This window comes from Lagenorhynchus albirostris, chromosome 19 (genome assembly GCF_949774975.1).
Source record: "Lagenorhynchus albirostris chromosome 19, mLagAlb1.1, whole genome shotgun sequence".
NCBI lineage: Eukaryota > Metazoa > Chordata > Mammalia > Artiodactyla > Delphinidae > Lagenorhynchus > Lagenorhynchus albirostris.
Genome location: NC_083113.1, coordinates 10811731 through 10835399, shown reverse-complemented (window position 1 = coordinate 10835399; position 23669 = coordinate 10811731). Strand labels below are relative to the sequence as shown.

The following is a 23669-nucleotide window of genomic DNA, read 5'->3' as shown; positions in this document are numbered from 1 at the left end:
GACCGGTGAGGATGGAGCTGTGGAGGAGGAGGAGAGCAGGAGGTAGATGAGGTCAGGGAGGTAATGGGCCTGCAGATCTTGCAGGACCTCGAAGATTGTGGGCAGATGTTGGCGGTTTGTCACTGTATCCTCCATAAGCCCTAGTGAGGCCACCTATGTAAATCACACATGAGAACAGTGCCTGGCACACAGTAGGCACACATAAATGACAGCAACCCCTATTCATTTCTCAGTGAAACCTACTATATAAGATCAATAACGGGTTCCAAGTGATGACCAAAATAGACGTGGGCCATTATCCTTCTACGATCACAGCTAACTGTGTTACTGACAGAAACAATGCAGGAACTCAGATTTCCTCCTTCCCAAACACCCATTTCTCCCACCCTCCACCTCCCTGAGCTCCAATTCTAGGAGAGGGGAAATCAGACTCCTACATACAGAACAGTGTGCAGCAGGCTGCAATGTGCTAAGGGCTGTTACCGGAGCGTCCCCAGAGGCCTGTGGGAGCCCAAGGGAGTTCAGATCCTGAAGGCTCTTGTGTGTTGGGGGTGGGAAGTGCAACCAGGTTGTGAATGAAGGAACCACAGCGGGAGGAGTTTAGGCTGGTGGGTTGTTGGGGCAGGTGACACACAAAGATGAGTCAGTCCTTGCTCTGTGTGCATACAGTGACCTTGGCCCAATAGCTTGGCTTTTCCTTCTCTGCCAAATGGGAGTCATCCCACCACCCACTTCCCAGGGGAGAAGAGCAGGTTCAGTGAGCTCATGCCTGTTAAGTGCTGCTTGGCACAGTGGGTTTTGGGTAAGGCTAATGGAGCTAGTTTTATTACAAGTGCTTTCTCAGATAGATGTTAAAGGCCCCGGGTGACAGGAGCGGGGAGGGGGCAGCTTTGCCAGGGGGCTGGGAGCAGGGCTCACCGTCATGCTTTGTCTTTTCTCTCTGCCTCTTGGTTTCCTTCTCTCTCTTCTAGGTTTCCAGCTGCTTTTCTCTCTCATCTCTGTCTCTCTTTATGTCTCCGTCTGGAAATTGGGTCCTTGATGTATCACTTATGAGCTAAGTCACCTTGAGAAGTTACTGCCTCTCTCTGAGCCTCAGTTTCTTCTTCTGGAAAATGGAAATGAAAATGCCTCTGCTACAGGTCTGTTATGAGGATCAAGTGGGATACATATATGTAAAATGCCCAATATATGGTACAATCATTATTATTAATTAGCCTGATTTTGGACTGAATTTTTCTCAGCCTCTTTTTTTTTTTTTTTTTTTTTGACCATGCCGCGTGGCATGCAGGATCTTAGTTCCCCGAACAGGGATCGAACCCATAGCCCCTGCAGTGGAAGTATGGAGTCTTAACCACTGGACTGCCAGGGAAGTCCTTTCCTCTGTCTTTTTGACTCTTTCTTTCTTTGTGTTTCTCTTTCTACCTCTCCTTCTGTTAGTCTGTCTCCCTAAGTCTATACCTGGGCTGGGAGCTCCATGAGGGCAGGGCAAGGGCTATCTTGGCCATCCAGGCCCCCAGCATCACCAAGCCCAGGGCCTGATACATAACAAGTACCCAATAAAGTAAATTGAATCCAGCTCTGTGCCGAACCCGTGTTGGGTGATGCTGGGGACCCAGTAGTGACTGAGACAGCCCCAGCCCTGCCCTCGCAGAGCTCATGGTTCAGGAGAAGAAATCATTATTTGTTGAGTGACTGAGCTAATTTTGAGGTGGGCTTGGAAGACTTGACCAAAATTGTGTGGAGGTATGTGAGGCGGAAAAAACTGCTGGAACCGAGGTTGGGGGGCTGGAAAGGGTTTGAAGAGTCGGGAAGTGATGGAGAGAAGGCTGGAGAGCTCAGCAAAGGCCTGGAAGGCTGTGAGAGGAGCCTGAGGGAGCCATGGCAGGTTCTGAGCAGGAGAGGGACAGGGACAGGTTTGTGCTTTAGCAGGACCACTCTCACTGCCTGGCTGCTCTGGGGAGGTTGGGGGATGGATGGAAAGGAGAGGGACACGACTGGAGCAGCAGAACAGGGAGAGAAGGGTCCTGGATCAGAGTAGGGGCTGGGAGGAGAGGGAGGAAGAGCCAGATTCTAAAAACCAGGAAAGGGGACTTCTCTGGCGGTCCAGTGGTTAGGACTCCACGCTTTCACTGCCGAGGGCACGGGTTCGATCCCTGGTCGGAGAGCTAAGATCCCACAAGTCGCGTGGTGTGGCCAAAAAATAAAGTTAAAAAATAAAATTAAAATTAAATAATATAATATAAAACAAAATAAGTACAAACCAGGAGGAAAATGCCAGCCTGCTCTCCATGACGCTAGAAAATGGGCTTGAGGGATGGCCCACCACCACCAGGGGGCAGCCAGGGCTCCAGGTTTGAATGTCTCAGAGGCTCCTCCCAGGGGCAAGGAGCCTTGCTCCTTGATCTGGAGGTGGTGGCAGGTGGGAGCTGTCTTTGGGGCCCCAGCGGAGAGCCCCTCTGCTCTCCTGCCCTCCCATCCTGGCCTCTTGGTTCCCTGGAGCCCTCAGTCCACCAGCAAGAGATTATGTCAACACAGCCCCGCTGCTTCTGCCTGGGACAATATTTGCCCTCAGGATCTGGGAAGGTTGCTATGGAGACTGGGGACGTGCTGCAGGAGGGTGGGGGGCAGTGAGGGGGGAGAGGCAGGGTCAGGGGAAGCACCCCCCCTCCTGGAAGAGGGTGAGGGGAGCCAGGCCTCATCTCTGTCTCATCTCTATCTGATTGTGTCTTTGAGAGTTTATCCCCATCCTCATTTATCTGTGTTCCGAGTCTCTCTGTCTCTCTGGACCATTTCTTCATCTCTGTCTCCGATTATCACTCTGATACCTGTTTCTGGGTCTCTGTCTCTCAGGTCTCCTCTCTCTGAGTCTCTTTCTCTGTCCTTTTACTCTCTGTCTCTCTCTCTCTCTCTTTAGGTTCCCATCCCTAGGTTTCTCCACGTCTCTGTGTCTCTCTTGGTATTATGTCTCTATGTCTCGGTCTCTCTTCGGGTCTTGTCTCTGTCTTTCTGGGTCTCATGTCCTTCTTTGTCTCTGTCTCTCTCTTGAGTCCCATGTTTTTTGTGTTGGTCTCTCTAGGCCCCCATCTCTGGATCTCTGTCTCTGGGTTCCTGTCTTTCTCTGGATCCTATGTGTGTGTGTGTGTCTCTCTCTCTGGGTTTCTGTCTTTCAGGCCTTGTCTCTCCGCAGTCCCCAGGGGGCCATCTTGGCCTCCCATTTCTGGCCTCAGTCCCTATGGGGCCCCCCTCTCCCCATCTCTCTCTGCCTCATTTCTCCTGCACCATCTGCCGGCACTCCAGGCCCCTGCCTGCTCCCCACAGGCTCTTCTTGGCCAGGCAGCCCCATGGGGGGAGGCACAGGTCCCCCAGCTTCATCCTGAGGTGGGGGGAGCACTGTCTGGTCAGGCCTGGGGTGGAGGGAACAACAGCCTGGAGACCCGGGACCAGGGGACATGGAGAGAGAAAAACAGACAGACACCCTGAGAGGAGATAGGAAAAGAGGGATGAGAAAGGAGAAAGCTTCAAGACAGGCAAGAAGAGACTGACCTGGAGAATGGAGTGAGCAAGAGAGATGAGGAGGGGACGAAAGGGAACCTGGAGGGAAGAGAAAAGACAGTCTAGCCGACAAGAGCAGAAGACAGACAAACTGAGTGCGGGCTTAGAGGAAAGGAGAAAGGAGACATTCAGACCGAGGAGAGAGGAGATGGCGTGGAGAGAGATGGATGATAGAGAGAGAAGAACAGGGGGACAGGGCAGGGCTGCTTCTCTGCCTGCAGCTTCCAGAAGCACTGAGGGTGGGGATGGGGGAGGGCCCCTGTGGCCACCCCTGTGGCCCTGGTGCCTCCTCCCCAGACCCTGGGAGACTGTAAAAGCCCTCAGGAGGGCTGAGATGGGCAGGGGTCCAGTCGGGGACCCAGGCATCACCCCTCCTGTCCTTCACGCCCACCCCCCACCCAGTGCTCTGTTCTGCCCTGTGTTTTCCCAGAGGGACTTGATGAGGGAGGGGCGAGGGGCTCTGAGCCCCAGTAGGCTGCTCATCTCCCGGCTCCTGCCTTGGTTATCTCTCCTCAGGGTCCCCGTCTTTCAGGCTCTCTCTCCCTCCACCCCTCCCCATCTCCATCTTCCAATTTGTATCTATTCTCTCTCTGTCTTTCTCCCTCTCTTGGTCCCTGTTTTCTCTCCCCTGTTTTGTTTTGTTTTCTCTCTCTCTCTCTCTCTCTCAGTATTTCTCTCTACTTTTCTGTCCTTTCCTATTTCTTTCTCACTATCTGTCTCTCTTAGTCTCTGTCGTCTCTGCCTCTTCCTGTCTCTGCCTTTCTCTGCCTGTCTCTGGTTTTTCTTGGTCCTTGGTTTCTTTTCCTGTCTCTCTCACCACCTCAGTTCCTCTCCCCTGCTTCCCCCTCCTGCCCCCAGCCTCTCTCCTCCCACTTTCCAGCCTCCCCCCACCTTCCCATCCCTAGCAAGTGACCCCCAGGCCCTCTTGAGGCCAAGAAGAGACTCCCTCCCAACTCCAGCCTCTTCCCGAGGTGCCGGGCAATCTCAGACCCCTCCCCTCTCCACTTCAACTGAGCCTTTCCCAGGACCCAGAGGGCGCCAGGAATGTGGGGCAGAGAGCAGGGAGGCCAGCTGGAGGTCAGGAAGCCAGGACCCACCCATGTCAACCCCCCTCCCCCAGACTGGTCTCCTTTTAGCCTCTGGTGCTGGATCTCACGCCACCCTTACTCCCTGCCCCTCCCGGGGCCTCTGGACCTCAGTTTCTCCTCTGCAAAATGGGCAGGCTCACCTCTGTCCCATTTACCTCACAGCTCCCCAGGGAGTGTGTGCTAATGAATGTTACTAGTATGATTAACGTGCAGGAATTGGTGATTTGTATTAAAGGGGGAAGCGAGTGATGAGAGCCGGACGCAGTTTCTAAGCCAAATATTCTCCGCATTTCAGAGCAAAGGAAAAGACTGAAAGTGGAGATTGTGAGGGGGCGTGTGATTCAGTGGTGACTGTGACCAGATCACGTGAGGCTATGGGTTCGTGTGTGATCATGGGATGATGATGTGTGATCCTGTGGAAAACTGTGTGACTGTGTGTGACTGTATGTGACTTGTGAGTGCGGGTGAGGCTGTGATGGAGCGTTGTATGTTTGTATGACCTTAGCACTGGATGTGACTGAGGATGACAGTGTGACAATGTGACACCAGGAGCTCATGAGAGTGTGCCTTAGTGACACTGGGGGAATGTGTGTTGTTGGAATATGGCTGTGGACTCTGTAGGTGATTATGTGAAGTGTGTGACTCGATGTGTGAGCGTGTTAATGGGTGGAGTTGTGTAACATTGTGTGTTACCTTCAGATCACGTCATTAAAGGATTGTATGACTGCGTGAGGAACCATATAACTGTCTGCTTTTATTTCGTCGACCATCATTCTTTGAGCCTCTGCTCTATGTCCCAACCTGTGCTGAGTGATGCTGGGGACCCAGTGGTGACTGAGATGCCCTGGCCCTGTCCTCATGGGGCACACAGGCCAGTGGGGGGAGACAGACAGTGTTTGTGATGTGACCTAGTGATGGTGTGAATGTGTGTGTGATGGACACTGTATCATTGGGACTGTGGGAAGCTGTGATTGTGTTTCCGTGTGAGCAGAGGAGTCCACGCCCCAGGTATGTGGCTGTGTCACTGCGAATGACTGTTAGCCTGTGGGGGAGAGACTTTGGGTCTCTGGGTGTGACGCTGGATTGTAGGACTGTGAATGAACACGAAGAACATGTTCTGTGAGGAACAGTGTGTGAGATTCTGTGTCATGCCTCCCTGCGGCTGGGTGTATGGGATTGTGCGTGACACTGTGTGTGACTGCGACTCCGTGTGCAGTGGCTGAGTGGGATGGGTGGGACAGTGTGAGAGGCTGTGCACCCTGGGAGGGGGGGTCCTCAGGATGATGACAGTGACTGTTCTCCCACGTGACCCTTGGCTGTGAGTGGCTGTGACACTCACACGCAACTGGCCCCCTGTGCTGGGTCTCTGCCCCGAGCTCCCCCTTCCTGTTCCTTGGCCCGCCCTGGCCCCGCCCCCTCCCACCACCCCAAGCTGTCACCTCTTCCAGAGCCCAGGCGAGGCAGTGGAGGCAGCAGCGTCAGAAGCAAGTGATCGAGAGGAGGGCTGGGGACAGGTGAGGGCTCCCCCCATCCCAGTCCGTTCCCCCTGCCACACGTCACCTTCAAGTCTCTGGGCCCCTCTTTCTGCATTTCTTAGCCTGTGCTTTTGTCCCTCCGCCCCTCCGTGCCCACAGTCTATATCCTCCTTCTGTCTGTCTCTCAGCATCTCTGTCTCCATGTCTCACAATCTCTGTTTAGCCTCTAGATAGCTCTGTATCTCTGCCTCTTTCTCCCATTCTCTGTATCTCTCTCCACGTCTCTATCTCCTCTTTGTCTCCTAGCCCACATTTTTGTCTCTATCTTCCTCTGCCTTTTGGTTTCTGCTCTCTTGCTGTGTGTCTCATCCTGTCTGTCTCTGTGTCTCTCAGTCTCTATATTTGTCTCATGTCTCTGTGACTCTGTGTCTTTCTGGGGCTCCAACCGAGATCCTCCTTGCCTTCCCCTTTCCCTACATGGTGCCGGCTGTGGGGTGTTGGTGGTTAGACCGATTTCCAGGCATCTGGACCCCTGCAGACCTAAGAGGGTCTGATGCCTCTCTGGTCCCTAGGAGAGGATTGTCCCGCTGACTCTGGGTTTTATCCACAGTAGGGAAAGTTTGATACGGTCGGGTTCCTATCCGCGATTTGAAAACCCTTTGGGAGAGTGGGAAATTCAAGAGTCATTTCAAGCTCCGTGCCCGCCTCTCCAAGGCGGTCTCCAGGTTCCCCGGAGTCTCTAGGTCTATACTCCGGGTGACACTGGCGCTTTTGCCCAGCGCGGCTCTAAGGCAACTGCACTCTCAGCAAACACCCCCCTTCTACCGCCGCTGCCCCAGAAACAGCCGGGAGCGGGCCCGGGAGTCAGGTGTTGGATCTCGGTCTCCGCCCACTCCTCACCACTCCCGCCCCCCGCCCCAAATCACCACTCTTGGGGGAGGGGGCGCTGCCTCCGGGTACCTGAATCCCTCTGCGTGGTGGCGCTGGGGCTGGGGGAGGGGGGCGGCGGCTCCTGATTCTGCCCTCGGACCCCCAGAGCCGGCTGCCCTTGCGTGACCGGACCCTTCGCCCCCCATGCCCTGCCTCTCACACGATGCCGAGCTGTCCACCCTGGTGGCTGCTACTGCTGCTCTCGCTGTGGGAGCCGCTGCTCCGGAGGGCGGAGGTGAGAACCCGAGGAGCCAAGGAGCTCAAGGCTTGGAGGGATGTCTGGGGCCGGCTTTTAAGGCTTATCCCACTGGGAAGATTGTTTTAAGACCTCGCCGCCTCCTTCCCGTAAATTTCCTGAAGGTTTTCAGTTCCTCACAGCAACTCCCCTGGTGGTTTCTAGGCACCCCTCAAGACTTAGAAGAGGTTTCTAAGCCACCCGACTCCTGAGCAAAACAGGACAGCCCCTCCAAGTCCCTCTAGGGTGTTTCTGGCCCTCGGGAACCACGCTGCCTGGGAGCAGGGGTCAGCGCGGGGCGGGTTTGGGGGGGTCCACCCTTCTCTCTTTTTGTAGGCAGGCTCTGAGGGGCAGACGGCGGGAGAGCTGTACCAGCGTTGGGAACGGTACCGCAGGGAGTGCCAGGCGACACTGGAGGCTGCGGCGCCCCCAGCAGGTGTTACTGTGGTGGAGATCTGGGAGCAAGAGAAGGGCTGGGGCTGAGAGGGGTGGGCTTGAGGCCGGCCTAGGACTGATCCGCGGGGCCTGAGAGAAGTCTGTGTTAAATGTGGGCAGCGTGGGAGTGGCCTGAGATGAACCTTCAAAAGGGAGGGGTCTTGGGCGAGGCCTATACTAGGTGGGTGGGACCTAAAGTGGACCGCGAAGAGGGAGTTTGGGGTGGAGCCTAGGAAAGGCCTTGCAGAGTGGGAAGCATCTGCGGCGGGAACTTGCTTGGTGGAAGGAGCCCAGAGCAGGGTTCGGAAGGTGGGCGGGGCCACAGCTGGTGGGAGGAGCTGTGACGGAGCAGGGACCCGACCACTCCAGGTGGGCGGGGCTGGGGCAGGGCTTGTGTGTAGAAGGCGGAGAAGTATTGGGCGAGAGGTACAGAAGGTCCACCCGACATCTGGCCCCCACGCCCACCCCAGGCCTCGCCTGTAACGGGTCCTTTGATATGTACGTCTGCTGGGACCACACTGCACCCAATGCCACTGCCCGTGCGTCCTGCCCCTGGTACCTGCCCTGGAACCGCCATGGTGAGCTTCCTCGTGGACACCGGGCCCTCCCCTGACACAAACAGCTCTCTTTTAACCCTGGCCCCAGACACCACTGCCCTGCAGCAATCCTGCTCCTCTTTGTCCGGCTGGGTGTCTCCTTCTGTCTGTCCACCCCTGGCTGGGTCACCGCATAATGCCCCTTCTCTGTCTCTGTATCTCTCTGAGGACCACCAGGTTCTTATTTTCTCTCCTTTTCATGAGTCTGTTTCTGCACATCTTGGTCTTCCTTGCCTAACTAGCTGTGTGACCTAGGGTAGTTTATTTAATTTCTTTACGTCTCACTTTCCTCGTTTGTAAAATGATGTTTATGATAGTACCAAGTTCACAGGCTTGTTATGAATATTAAATTAATTGATGCGTGTAAAATGCTACACAAGGGTTTATCATCATCATATCACTGGATCTCTCTCTGCCTTCGTCTCACAATTTGTCTTTCTGCCTCCATCTCTGTGCCTCTGATCCCCTCCCTTGTTTCCCCACAGTGGCTGCAGGCTTTGTCCTCCGCCATTGTGGCAGTGATGGCCAATGGGGACCTTGGAGAGACCATTCTCAGTGTGAGAACCCAGAGAAGAATGGGGTTTTTCAGGTAAGAAGAGGTGCGGGATTCAGGGTAGGATGTCCAGACATAGGCAGAAAGCAGCCTCAGACAGAGCCTCAAACCCCTGGTACTGTTCAGGACTCTGGGTTCCAAGTGATAGAAATCCAGCTCCTTGTTTGAAGGAGAAAGAAAAAGAAATATATTGGCTTCTGTGATTGAAAAGTATAAGGCTACAGCTTCAGGCACAGCTGGATCTGGGTGCTAAAATGATGTGGTTGGGAATCTCACCATATTGTTCCTCTGTTTTTCTGTATGATGGTGTCCTCTTTTCTGTGGAGTGGAAAAGGTGGCTCTCACTGGCACCAGGCTCACATTCCACCTACCAAGCAACAATGTAGGAAGACTGAGTTTTTGTCTCAATAGCTCTAACTTTATGTCCCAGGACTGACTGTCATTGGCCTGATTTGGGTCATATAACTGCCCTCGACTAATCGTTGTGTGTGTGTGTGTGTGTGTGTGTGTGTGTGTGTGTGTGTGTGTGTGTGGTATAGTGTTAGATAGAATGCTTTGATTGAATGGTCACATGCCCAGACTTGGAGTTGAGGGGCAGAGTGCCCCCCTCAGACAATGGTAGGTGGATCCCCAAAGGAACACTGGGGTGTGGGGTAGGAACAAAGAGCAGATATCTCTCCAGCACCTTTGTGGCCCTAGGGGAAGAACTGAGCTCTATTTCTGTGTCTTCTTGCCCCACCCCCAGGACCAAAGGCTCAGCTTGGAGCGGCTGCAGGTTGTGTACACCGTGGGCTACTCCCTGTCCCTTGCCACACTGCTGCTCGCCTTGCTCATCTTGAGTTTCTTCAGGTGGGACCCCCAGCCCTGAGCGGAGGCAGCAGAGACTGGGCTTCAGTTCTCCCAGTAAGATGGGGTAGTCAGGCTCCACCGGCAACAAGCATTTAATGGAGGTTCTGTGGGAAGGGCTGGGGGGTAGTTTAAGGGACTCTGTGTGGCCAAGGCCAGGTCCTCAGACTGCCTTCCCAATCCCCCAGGCGGCTGCGCTGCACTCGCAACTACATCCACATCAACCTGTTCATGTCTTTCATGCTGCGGGCAGCAGCCATCCTCACCCGAGACCGTCTGCTTCCTCCACCTGGCCCCTACCCTGGGGATCAGGCTCCTATCCTGTGGAACCGGGTGAGCACCGTCTCTCTCTTTCTCAAATTGGGATTCTCTCTCCTCTGGTGAGGCCAGAGGGTTTCCATTCCATTTACTACCTCCTACCCTATCGACAGTTAATCTCTCTTGACCCTTCCAACACAATTGGAGAGGGACCCTCCCAACTCGGCCTCCCCCATCATTGAACCCTCCCACCCCATCACCTCCTCTATTGGAATTTTCCATTCCCGTTCTCTCAGTATCTCACCCATCGTTGGACTTTCGCACCAATGAGAGAAATCCCCTGCTAGAGGTGAGACGGTGGCAGGATGGGAGAAACTAACTAGTGGGGGGATTTGGTAGATACCAATTTGTTCCTGAGAGACAAGGTGGGAGAGACTAAACTCTAGGGACAGCGGGGAGGAAACCTATTAAGTTGGGCCATACCAACTGTTAAAAAGCCAAGGGGTGGGAGAGTCCGTATGCTGGCGGGACATGAGAGAAAACTTTTGAGAGGTGGAGTAGTTGAGTGGAATTCTTAGAAGGAGATGGGGTGGGAGAGGCCATATTTGGGGGGATCTGGGGGGAACTCTGATAGCAAGATGTAAGATACCAATTGTTAAAGAGGTTAGAGTGGGAGAGTTCATATAGGGAAAGAGAATAGGGCGAGAGAAACCAAAACGACATCATCCTTTGGTGATATAGAATGAGAGGAGAATATTTGATGTCAAGAGACGACAAGAGATGGGGGTGGAGGGGGCCCTGACTGCCCCCTTCTCCTGTCTGGCCACCCCCTAGGCCCTAGCTGCCTGTCGCACGGCGCAGATCTTGACCCAGTACTGCGTGGGTGCCAACTACACGTGGCTGCTGGTGGAGGGCATCTACCTGCACAGCCTCCTGGTGCTTGTGGGAGGCTCCGAGGAGGGCCACTTCCGCTGCTACATGCTCCTCGGCTGGGGTAAGCCCCGACCCTGTCCCCTGCCCAGCCCAGCGCGCCTCCCCTCTCCCCAGCTACCCTGCTGGTCTACCTCAGGGGGTCTCCTCTCCTCTCTAGGCTTCTGCCTCCCCTTCCCGGCGGGGGAATTCCTCGGGTCTTGGGCCTGGCGGGGCCCGTGCGCGCTCTGACAGCTGCGGCGGGGTGGGGGGCGGGGGTTGGGTCTGCACAGGGGCCCCCGCACTTTTCGTCATTCCTTGGGTGATCGTCAGGTACCTGTACGAGAACACGCAGTGAGTCGTGGGTCTGGGGCGGGGCTTGGGAGGTGGGCGGAGCTTTGAGGGACGCGGGAGGGGTGCGATGGAAACGTGGGGAGGTTCTAATTGCACCTAGGGACCTGGGTGGGTTCTGAAGGAACAGGTCGCTTAGAAAGTTGGGTTCCAGGACTACGGGAAGGGGAGGGATGAGGGCTCGGCCTAAGTAGTAGCGGGCGGGGCTTTAAGGAAATGTGGGTGTGGCGTTAAGGAAGGTGGGCGGGGCCTGGGGAGTTCAAGTGCTTAATTCGTCGAGCCTAAGGTTTTCTGTCTCTTAGCTCTACTCCCCCTCCTCCAGGTGCTGGGAGCGGAACGATATCAAGGGCATTTGGTGGATTATAAGGACCCCTATCCTGCTAACCATCTTGGTACGGCCGGCCCCACCTCTTTCAGGCTGGTCTCAGGGATTTCCTGTCCTGGGAAGCCGGGGCGGTGGGGGGTAGGCCTGAGAGGGGGGAACTGGCTCAGTCTCTCTCTCTCTCCCCCCGCAGATTAATTTTCTCATCTTTATCCGCATCCTTGGCATCCTCGCGTCAAAGCTGAGGACGCAACAGATGCGCTGCCCAGACTACCGACTGAGGTGAAGGAGGGCAGTGGGGACGGAGGGGAAGGTGGCTGGGTGCAAGATGGGGGACCCGGGGCCGTGGGACCACTGCCACCCTCTACCCCCAGGCTGGCTCGCTCCACGCTGACGCTGGTGCCCCTGCTGGGCGTCCACGAGGTGGTGTTTGCTCCCGTGACTGAGGAACAGGCCCGGGGTGCCCTGCGCTTGGCCAAGCTCAGCTTCGAGATCTTCCTCAGTTCTTTCCAGGTGCTTAAGCAGGGTGCAGGGGCTACACCCTTTGACTTGGGGCCCTCCTACTCAGAGGGGCACGAGGGTTACAATCATCCTCTGGCGCAGCCACAGAATGGGGTGTGAAGATGGGATTTTGTTCATTCATTCTACACAAAATACTGAGCTAGCGCCGTCCCCGGGCTGGGGAAGCAGCAGAGAGGAGACAGGAGACCAGGCAGCCCCAGCAGTACTGCCTCCCGGTTAAGATAGAGGGCTTTGAGGCCAGCCAGGGCTGGGGCCAAATTTGGGTTGTCACTCCCAGCTCTGTGGCCTTCACCTCAGGGCCAGGGCAAGGGTGAGGCATCTGAAGTACCTAAAGCGCAAATTTTAAGGAAGTGCTCCCTGAAGTTGAAGGCCCACCCTGTCCGTGCTTGCCCTACCCTAGCCTCCACCCTGCTTTTTACCTTGTTGGGCCTCAGTTTTCTCATCTCTAAAGTGGGGACAATACTTGTCTCATTTCATAAGGCTGTTCATTCATTACATTCAGCAAAACTTTATTGAGCACTTACTATGTACCAAGCACTCTTCCAGGCTTACTATGGGGATACAGCCAAGAACCAAATGGTGCCTGCCCTCTAGTGAGAGACAGATGCTAAAGATACTATATAAGTAAAATATACAGAATGTCAGATGGTGAGACATGCCTAAAGGAGGGGGGAAGAAAGCAAGAAAACAGAGATGAGGAGCCAACAAAGAAGGATGGGGTTATAGACAGGGGGTCAGGGAAGGCCTCGCTGAAAAGACACTGGAGCAGAGACCCAAAGATGAGGGAACAAGCCAGGAAGATATTTGGGAAAAATGTTCCAGAAAGAGAAATGTGAAGTGCAAGATCCCTGAGGTGGGAGAGAGTACCTGTCATGATGGAAGAAGGTCAGCATGCCTCAGCAGGGGGAGCCAGTGAGACCAAGCGGGGGTGGTGGTGGGGGGAAGGACAGAGGTGAGATACCTGGGCAGATCCTTGAGCCAAACGAGGACTTTGGCTTTTCCTCTGAGTGAGGTGGGAGCCAAGAGAGCAGAGGGACGTGATCAGAGTTAGATATTAAAAGGATCGTGGAAAGTGATAAGAAATATCTTAATAATTACACATAAAATAATTGTCTTGCATTAATATATCAATTACTTTCTTAATTATAAATATACTTTATATTTATTTAAATTTATATTTAAAATATGTATAAATTTATATAAATATAAAACTAATTCTTTATTAAAGTTTATAAGTAGGGAATTCCATGGCGGTCCAGTAGTTAGGACTCCGTGCCTTCACTGATGAGGGCCTGGGTTCGATCCCTGGTTGGGGAACTAAGATCCCACAAGCCGCACAGTGTGGCTAAATAAATAAAATCATGTAGTAAGTTATGATAAAATTCAGAAAAGGGTTTAACTATGTGCCACGCACTACGGCTTCTTGCATATTAATAATACCTCGATTCTCACGACCACCACTGTATTATTACGCCATTTTCCAGATAAAGAAACTGAGTCACAGAGGGGTTAAGCAGCTTACCCAAGTGGGGAAGAAAGTGGGGAAGCGGTGATCACATCCAAGCAGGCTACCTCCGGGGTCACCTGTTCTTAACCTCCAGCCCTGATTGCTCAGCAAACTGGCGAGGGCAAGGGGGGATTCGGGAGCCAGGGAGAAGGTGACTGCAATAGTGTAGGACCAGGGTGGCGGCAGGCGAGGTGGTTTGGGGCCTGGAAGGGGTCAGAGCTCATTAAGGGGTGTTTATAACCCTGCCCCTGCCCCCAATTTAACACCGCACCTCCTCTGGCAGGGCTTTCTGGTCAGCGTCCTCTACTGCTTCATCAACAAGGAGGTAGGGAGAGCCCCGGCCCGCCGCCCACGCCCTCTGCCGGCCGCGCAGGGAATGGCGCGCCCCGCGCCGCCTCTGAGCGCTGTCCCGTTGCAGGTGCAGTCGGAGATCCGGCGGGGCTGGCACCAATGCCGCCTGCGCCACAGACTCGGCGAAGAGCCGTGCCAACCCCCCGAGCGCGCCTTCCGGACCCTGCCCTCGGGTTCCGGCCCCGGCCAGGTCGCCGCCGGCCGCGCTCTGTGCTCGAGGACACTCCCAGGTCCTGGGGGTGAGGCCAGCCATGTCTTAGAAAGTTACTGCTAGGCTGCGGGATTCTTGGGTCCATTCAATTAGCACGTATTTATTGAGCGCTTGCTGTGTACCAGGCCTGGTGTGGAGAGCGCTGGGGAAATGGGGCGGCGCGGGGGCGGGGGCGGAGGGGAAGGAAACAGAAGACAAGGTCCCTATTCTCCTAGAAATCACAACTCAGTGGGGAAACAGACCGTGAGGATAAACCAAGTTACATATACGCTGCGGAACGGCTTATAAAGAAAAGTTAGAAGGGGACCTAGTGTGGTCTGGGGCATCTCTGAGGAAGTGACATTTAAGCCATGCCTGAAAGAGGTGAAGGAGACACCTTTGGAAAGAATTCGCGGCGAGATTCTAGGCAGAAGGAAGCACATCTGCGAAGGCCCTGGGGCGGGAAGGAGCTTGGCAGTGTCTGAGGAACAGAGAGGAGGCCTGCGTGTCTGGAGTGGGGTGAGTCAGAGCCAACAGATGGAGAGAGAAGTGGGACAGGGCAGAAGAGTGGGAATTTTATTTCAGGTGCACTGAAGGTTCTTTGGAGCGGCTCCTAATGGAGTGGGCTAAGTTTTTTAAACAGATCTCTCTGTCTGCCCTCTGGGGCAACAGATTATTAGGGGCAAGGGTGGCAGCTGGGAGCCCAGGGAGGAGGCTAATGCAGGTGGGAGGTGATGTTGGCTGGACCAGGGTGGTGGCCACATAGGGTGTGAAACAGATTCTAGAGCTGTTTTAAAGGTAGAACTGAGAGGACTTGCCGAGGAAGGAGAGAAGCCAGGGAAGACTTCTCGTTTGGGGCTGGAGAGAGGAAAGAGGGAGATGGGGTTCAGGGTGGGGAGAACCAATAGTGCTCTTTGGACATGTTAAGCTGGGAATAAGGGTCTGGAGCTCACAGGAGAGGTCAGAGTGAGAGACAGAAATATGAGTGGCACTGGGGTCCAGAGAGGAGGATTCTGTGTGTAGATATCAACATGGGCAATTCAGGGCAGGTGTCAGAGCTGAAACCTACATCCAGGGAGGCCAAGACCACTGCTAGCTGGAGAGTGTGGACACACATGCATACCCTTCTTGGTGGCTCCTGGGAACTAGGAGAATTAGGAGGAAAGCCAGCAGTCTCACTGTCGCTGGACCACCTGTACACATGCAAGACCCTCGCTCCTAAATCCCTCCCCCACATAGACACACACTTAGATTCAGTTGGTACCTGGGTGTTGTCCATTCTTTTCCTTGGGGTCCCCAGCTCCCTGGACAGATATGGCCCATGGTCGCTGAACTCAGAGTCCTTTCAAGCATGTGGTCCTGCTGGGCCCCTCTTGTGGGTTCTGGGAAGGTGGGGGCCTAGGGCTGGGCCCTTGTAAATAAAGCATGAGAAACAGTTGTTTTTTGTGGGGGTGGGGGGTGGGAAAATCTTCTTGGCCAGGCCATAAGGGAAATGACAGAGGCGGGCTGTGTGGCCAGATGCCGGTGGTGGCCTTGCACCCTCTGGAGAGCAGTACTACTCAACTTCAGCCACGTGTTGCCAAGAGATCATGGACACCATGCTGCCACCATCCTCCATGCCTAAGAGAACGTTCCCAGCTGGGAACGTTCATGTGATCTCCTGTTATTTAAACTATTTACAATGTGTATGATTAAAAATTGTGCGTGTGCCAAACATTTTCTGAGAGCTGCTTCTCCAGAAAGGTAGTGTAGGAATAATAAAGCTGCAGGAACCAGCCTAGTTCAAATCTTAGTTTTTGGCTACTGATTAGCTGTGTGACTTGGGGAAAATTCCTAACCTCTCTGTGCCTAAGTTTCACTTCTGGAAAATGGGAATAATGATGGTACCAACATCCTAGGGTTGCCTGAGATTCCAGTGAGTAACTCTTAGGATACTGCCTGGTGCATAGAGCACACTTGGCCAGTTTGCCTAGTGCTTTTCCTGCAACCTGTTTTCACTTTCACTCACCGTAACGGAAGAGGGGATTAGAGACCATTTGGGCAGTGGGTTGGGTAAAGAGATGAGGAAATTCAGATTGATGCCAGGCAGGGGTGTCCTAGGCTAGAATCTTTGCTGCCAGCCTGCAAGGCAGGGAAAGGAATTCCTATTTCCCGGGGAGAACAGGAGGGATGTGGGGCAGGGATTCGAACTGTGACCCCGGGGCTTGTGCTGTCCCAGCTCCTGCACAAGAACCAAATCCTGGGGGTAAGTTTCCTGCGGCAGCATCATTCCCCACACTGTTATGGCTCCATCCTGCTCCCCGACAGTCATGAGGGCCTGGCTCCCTGGGTTTGAACTTGGCTCCATTGTCTCCTGAGCGATCCTGGGCAAGTCACCTACCTTCTCTGGGCCTCGGCTGTCTCATCTGTAAAATGGGGTACCTCTAGCATCTATCCCCCAGATGGTTGTTCAAATTAGATGTGAACCACTCAGTAAACATGAGCCTTTATTACCTCACAGCCATTGCCTTGCATGTGTCAGGCCTTCTCCTGCTGCAGGGTCCTCAGCTCTGTCGCTAACGGGATCATGGCTGCGCCTTCCACAGCTCAGTGTGTCAGACAACTCATTCGACCCTGACCTCAGACTTGCGAACTGCACCAGCCTGGCACTTGGCCTTATCTGGAGAACACAGATAAAGATGCAGAGACAGAACACAGAGAGAGCTGGAGGCGGGGGGGGGGGGGGGGGGGGCGCGGAGCATGATGTGTGTGCGTCAGAGAAAGACAGGGATTTCTCTTAATCCACCCACAATAAGTAAGGTCCCCCTTTCCCACCTCTATCTCCCTACATTTGTCAGAGAATTTCTCTCAAGGGTAGTTAAGCTGTGATTTGAGGGCAGCAGAGTTCAGGGGCTAGGCCACAGGCTCAGGAGCAGGGTGGGTTTGAATGGCGGCATCACCACTTCCTGGCTGGATACCCCTGGGGAGGCGCCATCACCTCTTTGTGCCCCAGTCCCCGCCTCCGGAATTGGAAGTAATAAATCACAGTGCCTGCTCAGAGTTGTTAGGAAGTCTGAACAGCACAGAGTGCAGGGCCTGGCAACCGCACAGGTCAGGTGTCAGCTACAAATGCTGTTGGTATTGAGTACTAACTGCTTTAACTGCAGCTCTTTCTCCTGTCAGTGAGGGCAGCTTGGGGGCTCTTCTGGGCATGGCTGTGTCCCCGGCATTGCAACACAGGGCTGGGCACAGAGCAGGCACTTGGGGGAATGTCTGACTGAACAAATGGAAAAAAAAAAAAAAAGACTGAAAGAAATTTTGAGTGAAACCGACTTACTGAGAGGTGGGGAGAAGGAAGAGAAAGAGAAAATGACGAGAAGCTAGAACAAATTAAAGCACAAAAGGCAGCAAAAGCTCCCTCTGCCCAACCAATTCACTTCACAGAAGGGGAAAGTCAGGCCTGGAAGGGGCAGAGACCAGGCCTCTTCACCTGCTCAGAGAGGTCCCAATCCCCGTGCTTGGCCCCATGCCCGGCTGCCCCCCTCCTGGGTCTGCCCCACTCTCTAGGCCCTGTGAACAGACAGAGGCCACTAGAAAAAACACATGACTTTATTATTCCCAGCACAAAGGGCAGGTCTTTGCAAGACGAGGGGTAAGTTCTGACGGCAGGGAGGAGGCCCCTACTTGCCGGCGATGAGCGGGTTCCGCAGGACCACAATGACCGAGTCCCCGCGCAAGAACATTTTTGAGATGTAGCGGTCCTTGTTGACCGGCTTGGACTTCTTCTTGCCCTTGCCACTCTTGGGGACTTCGGTCCACATCTCCTTCACGTTCTCCAGCACCATGTTGCAGTGCCTGGTGGGCAGAAGGAGGCATCAGGAATTAGAGGGAGCCTCCTGACCCCCTCCTCTGTGCAGCACTGCCACTTCCTCCATCAGCGTGGCATGGGGGAAGGTGCAGGCCCGGGACCAGGATGGCTGGGGCTCCAAGGCCACCTCTGCAAGTCCTCAGCTTGAAGCTTGGGCAAAGGACTTCACTCCTCTGTGCCTCAGTTTCCTCCTCTCTATAATGGAGACATTCATGGTGCCTACCTCCTAGGGCTGTTGTGAAGATTAAATGCATCAATACAGTATTCTTGTCAAGTACTTAGAACAGGGCCTGGCACAGGATAAAGGCAAATGAAACGGTGCTGCTTGTGCTTTTTAACTCTGAGTACTTCTGGTGGCATAAGCAAAGGTACAACTTCTCTTTGGAGAACCAGAGGTCCCTGGGGCCTGAGGCCGGTACATGACGCCTCCACTCCAGTCCTGCTTTCTGTCCCTGTCCTCAGGGTGCTCCACTCCAGTCCTGCTTTCTGTCCCTGTCCTCAGGGTGCTGGGTCGTCACATACATGTGACGACAGTATGGATTAGCTCAGTCAACAAACGCTTGCAATGAATACAACATTGAATAAAAGAGATAATATCCCTGCCCTCATGGGGTCTGCAGTCTAGTGAGGGGAGAAGAACACTAAATAAGTAAACAAAGACACCTGTAATATACTGTCAGGTGGTAGCAAGTGCTATGAAGAAAAATTAAAGCAAGGTAAAGGGATAGGAGGATACAGGGAAATATTACCAAGCATAAGAAAGACGAGGGGGCTTCCCTGGTGGCGCAGAGGTTAAGAATCCACCTGCCAATGCAGGGGACACAGGTTCGGGCCATGGTCTGGGAAGATCCCACATGTCGCGGAGCAACTAAGCCTGGGCGCCACAACTACTGAAGCCTCCGCGCCTAGAGCCCACGCTCCGCAACAAGAGAAGGCACTGCAGTGAGAAGCCCACGCAGCGCAACGCAGAGTAGCAACGAAGACCCAACGCAGCCAAAAATAATAAATAATAAGTAAATTTATTAAAAAAAAGAAAGACGAGGAAGCTCGTGAGGAGCACATGAGGAAGCTCTGTGCCTTGCTATGCAGTAACCTCCAGGAGATACTGCTGAGTGAAAAAGGCAAGGGAGGGAACAGGATGCATGGAAAGCAACCTTCTGTAGGAAAAAAGTGGGTAGGAAAAACATACATTCCACCACCTGGTTGTGCAATACTAAATCCTTGAAATACACCTAAAGACTGGTGGCAGTGGGGTGACCTAGGTAGACTGGAGACAAACCAGATGGAAACTTTTCATTGGACTGTTATTACTGTTTTGGAAATCATGTGAATATATTACCAATTCAGAGAAAATACGTTAAAAAAAGGAAGTAGCATACCAATATGGGAACATTTCCAAGGTATATTGTTAAGTGAAAAAACCAAGGTCTAAAACGGCGTGGCATGCCATTAGTAGTGACTTAAAAATAAATAAAAAGCACCCTCCTGTATCTACATGTATGATGTTCTGTGCAAGTAATCCTCCTGGAGGAGACCTGAGAAATTAGCCATGATGGGTCCCCGGGGAGGGCAACTGGTGCATGGAGAGGGAAGACTTGCTCTTCATTGGGTGCCTTTTGTATTTTTCAAATTTTGCATCCATCGCTCACTCAAGAAAGTAACATAATTAAGTAAATAAAGTGGTTAAGAATACCCTAGCTAACTTGCAGTGATGTTCTCAGACCACTGATTTGTGTGAAAAAACAAGATGCAACAGAGCACACAGATGATTCTATCTTAAAAACAATATTATGACAGATCAATTATGCCTCAATAAAGCTGTTAACTACCACCACAAGGGAGTCTCTGGGTGAATCAAACATGGCAGGACACATACTAGGGTGGTAGGCTAGGTGGGGAGAGGGATGAGAGGATGATATGGGGGCACAGGAGGAAGCTAGGGGAAAAGGAAAGAGTCAACTTAAAAAATTATATTTATATATATATGTGTATATATATATATATATATATATATATATATATATGCACCACCTTGAGCACTTACCATATAGGCACTCACCAGGCCCCTTTAAGCACTTTCTAAGCATTAACCCATCAATCCTCCCTGCATCTCACCCCCAGGAGGTAAACACTGACTGGTTTACTAGTTCTCTCCAGCTTCTAGAGCAGGAAACTGAGCATAGTGGGATGAAGTGACTCACCCAAGGTCACAGAGTCTGGAAGTGGCAAAGCCTGTGTTCGAATCCAGACCTATCTGCCTCCTGTACTCGGCACTTCCTGTTGTTCTCATTCTCATTTTATTCAAGGGGAAACTAAGGCTGAGTGAAAGACTTGTTCATGGTCACATAAAAGCTAGTGGCAAAAGCATTCCAGGAGTAAGTTTCATCACACCACTGTGAGGAAAGCACTTCCCAAATGCTAACTAAAGGCTGCAGGTCATATGTTTACTGAGCATTTATTATGTGTTAGGTACTGAGCCAAGTGCTCTTCATACATAATATCATTTAAGCCTCACAACTGTTCTGAGGGGTATTATTATGATGCATATTTCACAGATAAGGAAACTGAGGCCCAGAGAGGAAAAAATCATTTGCTGCTCCCTATGGCTGAAACACTCAGACCCTAGCTTGCACCTTCATTTTATTCATACCTGTCCACCGTTGCGTCTTCCTTTGAGGCCTCCCATGTTATCTACCCAAGACAGCACCTCCTTGCTGGTACTTCAAACTCTTACCTGGCTTTACTTTTCTGCATAGAATTTATAATCACTTGTCTTTATGACATTATTTACATGTTTGCTGTCGGCTTCCCTGCCTACAGCATAAGCTCCCTGAGTACAGGAACCATGTTTGTTTCCATCATTGCTGTATCTCTGGAGCCTAAAACAGTACCTGACCCAGGTGGACGCTCTCATTATGCAATAACTGCAAAAAAACTGATTAAGAGCTCTGGGTGCCAAATGCTCAACTTCTAACGACTTACTACGCTTCACATATATTAAGTGATTGAATCTTTGCAACCACCATGATTACTGCCACTGTACGGACAAGATAAAGTCACTTGCCAAAGGTCACATGGCTGTTAAGAGGCAGAGCTGGGACATGAACCCAGGAAGATTGGCTCCCAAGTACATGACCATAACCACTGTGCTTCACAGCTGGAGGGACAACGATAGACCACCACATCTTGAGGTCCTGAGATGCTTCTGCCCTGGGCTTCGGACTGGAGCTGGGACTGCTTCTCCAGGCCTGGAAAGAACACCTCCCCAGACCCAGGCGTTTACCTGTCAAAGGCCTTCACACGGCCCAGGAGCTTCTTGTTGTTGCGGCAGTTGATGAGCACTTGCGTGTTGTTCTTGACCGACTGGGTGAGCACGGAGAGTGGCCCTGTGTTAAACTCCTCCTCCTCCCGCTTCTGCAGCTCCTCCGGGGTCATCTCACTCTTGGGCTTGTTGAGGAGGCTCCTAAGTGGGCAAGTATGGAACCCATAGGTGAGAGGGCCCAGAGCCGGAGCCTGGGTGCTCATGGCCTCTGGCTCGGTGTCTCCCTCACACACCCACCCTCTTGCTCGATCCTCTCTCGGCTTGGATGCTTAACAGATATTTCCACCCTTCACGTCCTAGGCTGAACTCCAGATCCCCCAATACCCCCAACTTATACTATACTATCCACAGCCTTCCTCATCTCCATCAATGGCAACTCCATCCTTCTAGTTCTTTAAGCAAAAACTCTTAATGTCAACTTGACTCTTCTTTCCTTCTCCCACATCCTATATTCAATCTGTCAGCAAATCCTGTCATCTGCCGCTAAAATATATCGGAATCTGTCCATTTCTTACCATGGCTTAAACCTCCATCATCTCTCTCCTACTGGTCTCGCTGCCTCCATCCACACTCCCCAACAGTTTGCTCTCCACAAAGCAGTCTCGGGGATGGTGCCAAGACTCAAGTCATATATCATCTCACTCTTCAAAACCCTCTCATGGGCTTCCCTGGTGGCACAGTGGTTAAGAATCGCCTGCCAATGCAGGGGACACGGGTTCGAGCCCTGGTCTGGGAAGATCCCACATGCAGTGGAACTAAGCCCGTGCGCCACAACTACTGAGCCTGCGCTCTAGAGCCCGCGAGCCGCAACTATTGAGCATGCGCTCTAGAGCCAGCGAGCCACAACTACTGAAGCCCGCACGCCTAGAGCCCGTGCTCCCCAACAAGAGAAGCCACCGCAATAGAAGCCCGCGCACCACAACGAAGAGTAGCCCTCGCTCGCCACAACTAGAGAAAAGCCCGCGCGCAGCAACGATGGCCCAACGCAGCCAAAAATAAATAAATAAAAATAGATACATTTATATTAAAAAATAGATATTAGGCAAACTTTCTTCTTGAGTCCCTGCATTTGCTTTTCCCTCTGCCTGGATACCTCCCCAGATATCTGTGGTACACTCTCTCACTTTCTTCAGGTTTTTGCTCAAGTGTTGCCTCCTTTATGTGTCCTGTCTCTCAAAAGTAGCGTTCCACATTGTTTCACCCTGCTCTACTGTTTCTTTATTCATAGTCCCGGTCACCTAACACACCACATACTTTACCTGTTTATTACCATTACGTTTACTGCCTGCCTCTTCCCATCCCATAAGATGCAGAAGGGGATTTTCTTCCTTGGGGGAGTGGGGTAATTTACTGATAGAGCCTATGTGTCTAAAGCAGCCTGATATAGGAGCACTCAATAAATAACTGTTGAATGAATACGTAAGGAAAATCATTCCCGTAACTCGTTATCCGTAAAAATCGAGAATGTAGTTGGAAAGCCAACCGTCTCCAGCTCAAATTATCCGTATAAACCCCTTATCTAAGATCGTTTTTCCTACAAGTCCGTACTCCCCTCTTCCAGGTTCTTTATTCGTAAAAGCGCTTCCCCTTAAAATTCATTTCAGTAAGATTCATTATTTGGGAAAGCCCAGCCCGTTATCAGATAAAGCTGTCCCTCCTCCCGAAGTCAGAATCCGTCAAAGGCCCCACGTCCGTTCTCAAACGCATCAGTAGAAAAGTACGCCACTTTACCCCTAACATGTTTGCCTCCGCCCCCGGCTCTGCCCATCCCCTTCCACCGGTAAGTGGCCAAATATACACCCTCAACCCCACTCCCGCCACCTAAGCCTAGCCCGGCCTCACATGTTGGCGATGGTGGTGGCCGCACTCTCAGGTCACTACCGTCTCCGCGTTGCCTCAGCCTTCCACAGAGAGCGCGACAGAGGCGGGACTTCCGCTTCCTGCGGCCCACTTCCGTGGGCGCCTGCGCAAACCCAACCAGCGGGTGGGGGCGTGGCCAGTTGCCATAGCGATTTCCACCAGCCCTTCGCGGCTGTGGGATAAAAGCTTCACACGGTGATTCCCGGCCATTCAGGACAGTACGGGGCGGATGTTCACGATAGTGGAGAGGAAAAGAAAGCGGGACTGATTCAAACCATTTTGTTGTAGAACCGCACAGGTTGAAGGAAGGAAAGGACAAGCTATTTCCACATGCCCGCCCACCCTGCCTTTGGGGGAGCGGCCTCCGCGAAGCCAATCCGCTCCTCGCTTCCGGGATGGACCCCTCCCCTTTTCCTTCGGAGACCGTTCATTTAAGTGTCTATTGATCTTTTGACTAGGGGTTACCAATCCTTTGCCTACATCCGGGAGGGGCGTGGACCTGCGCCCGGCAGGTCGAATG

The 23669-nt window shown here is 52.8% G+C and overlaps 2 protein-coding genes and 1 long non-coding RNA gene across 8 annotated transcripts in view; 1 reads left to right on the top strand and 2 right to left on the bottom strand.

Moving 5' to 3' along the window:
• On the bottom strand, positions 1-9233 carry LOC132509569 (uncharacterized). Its single transcript, XR_009537056.1, has 3 exons — positions 9141-9233; positions 919-1105; positions 1-153 (listed from the first exon to the last, which is right to left on the bottom strand). It is a non-coding gene; the product is annotated as an uncharacterized LOC132509569 (long non-coding RNA).
• Positions 6109-21277, top strand: GIPR (gastric inhibitory polypeptide receptor). Of its 3 annotated transcripts, XM_060130712.1 has the most exons (14): positions 6109-6154; positions 7152-7280; positions 7617-7716; positions 8186-8293; positions 8797-8900; positions 9610-9713; positions 9899-10043; positions 10803-10962; positions 11171-11231; positions 11551-11620; positions 11744-11832; positions 11925-12063; positions 13863-13904; positions 13998-14289. In XM_060130712.1, the coding sequence occupies exons 2-14, from the start codon at positions 7209-7211 to the stop codon at positions 14202-14204; spliced, it is 1401 nt and encodes a 466-aa protein (XP_059986695.1). In that variant the 5' UTR covers positions 6109-6154; positions 7152-7208; the 3' UTR covers positions 14205-14289. The 3 variants fall into 3 exon arrangements, with proteins under 3 accessions (XP_059986695.1, XP_059986697.1, XP_059986694.1); XM_060130714.1 differs by lacking the exons at positions 13863-13904; positions 13998-14289 and adding an exon at positions 21125-21277; XM_060130711.1 differs by having other exon boundaries at positions 13863-14289.
• Positions 17691-23669, bottom strand: part of SNRPD2 (small nuclear ribonucleoprotein D2 polypeptide) — a 30453-nt gene continuing 24474 nt past the window's right edge. For 2 of the 4 annotated variants that reach the window (XM_060130720.1, XM_060130719.1), the window contains 2 exons: positions 21251-21430; positions 17691-17954 (listed from right to left, as the gene is read on the bottom strand). In XM_060130720.1, the coding sequence (XP_059986703.1) occupies positions 17780-17954; positions 21251-21402 (327 nt within the window). In that variant the 5' untranslated portion in view covers positions 21403-21430 and the 3' untranslated portion in view covers positions 17691-17779. Of the gene's footprint in view, positions 17955-21250; positions 21431-21804; positions 21984-23131; positions 23281-23669 lie in introns of those variants that run through there. The other 2 variants (XM_060130718.1, XM_060130717.1) reach the window with 2 other exon arrangements.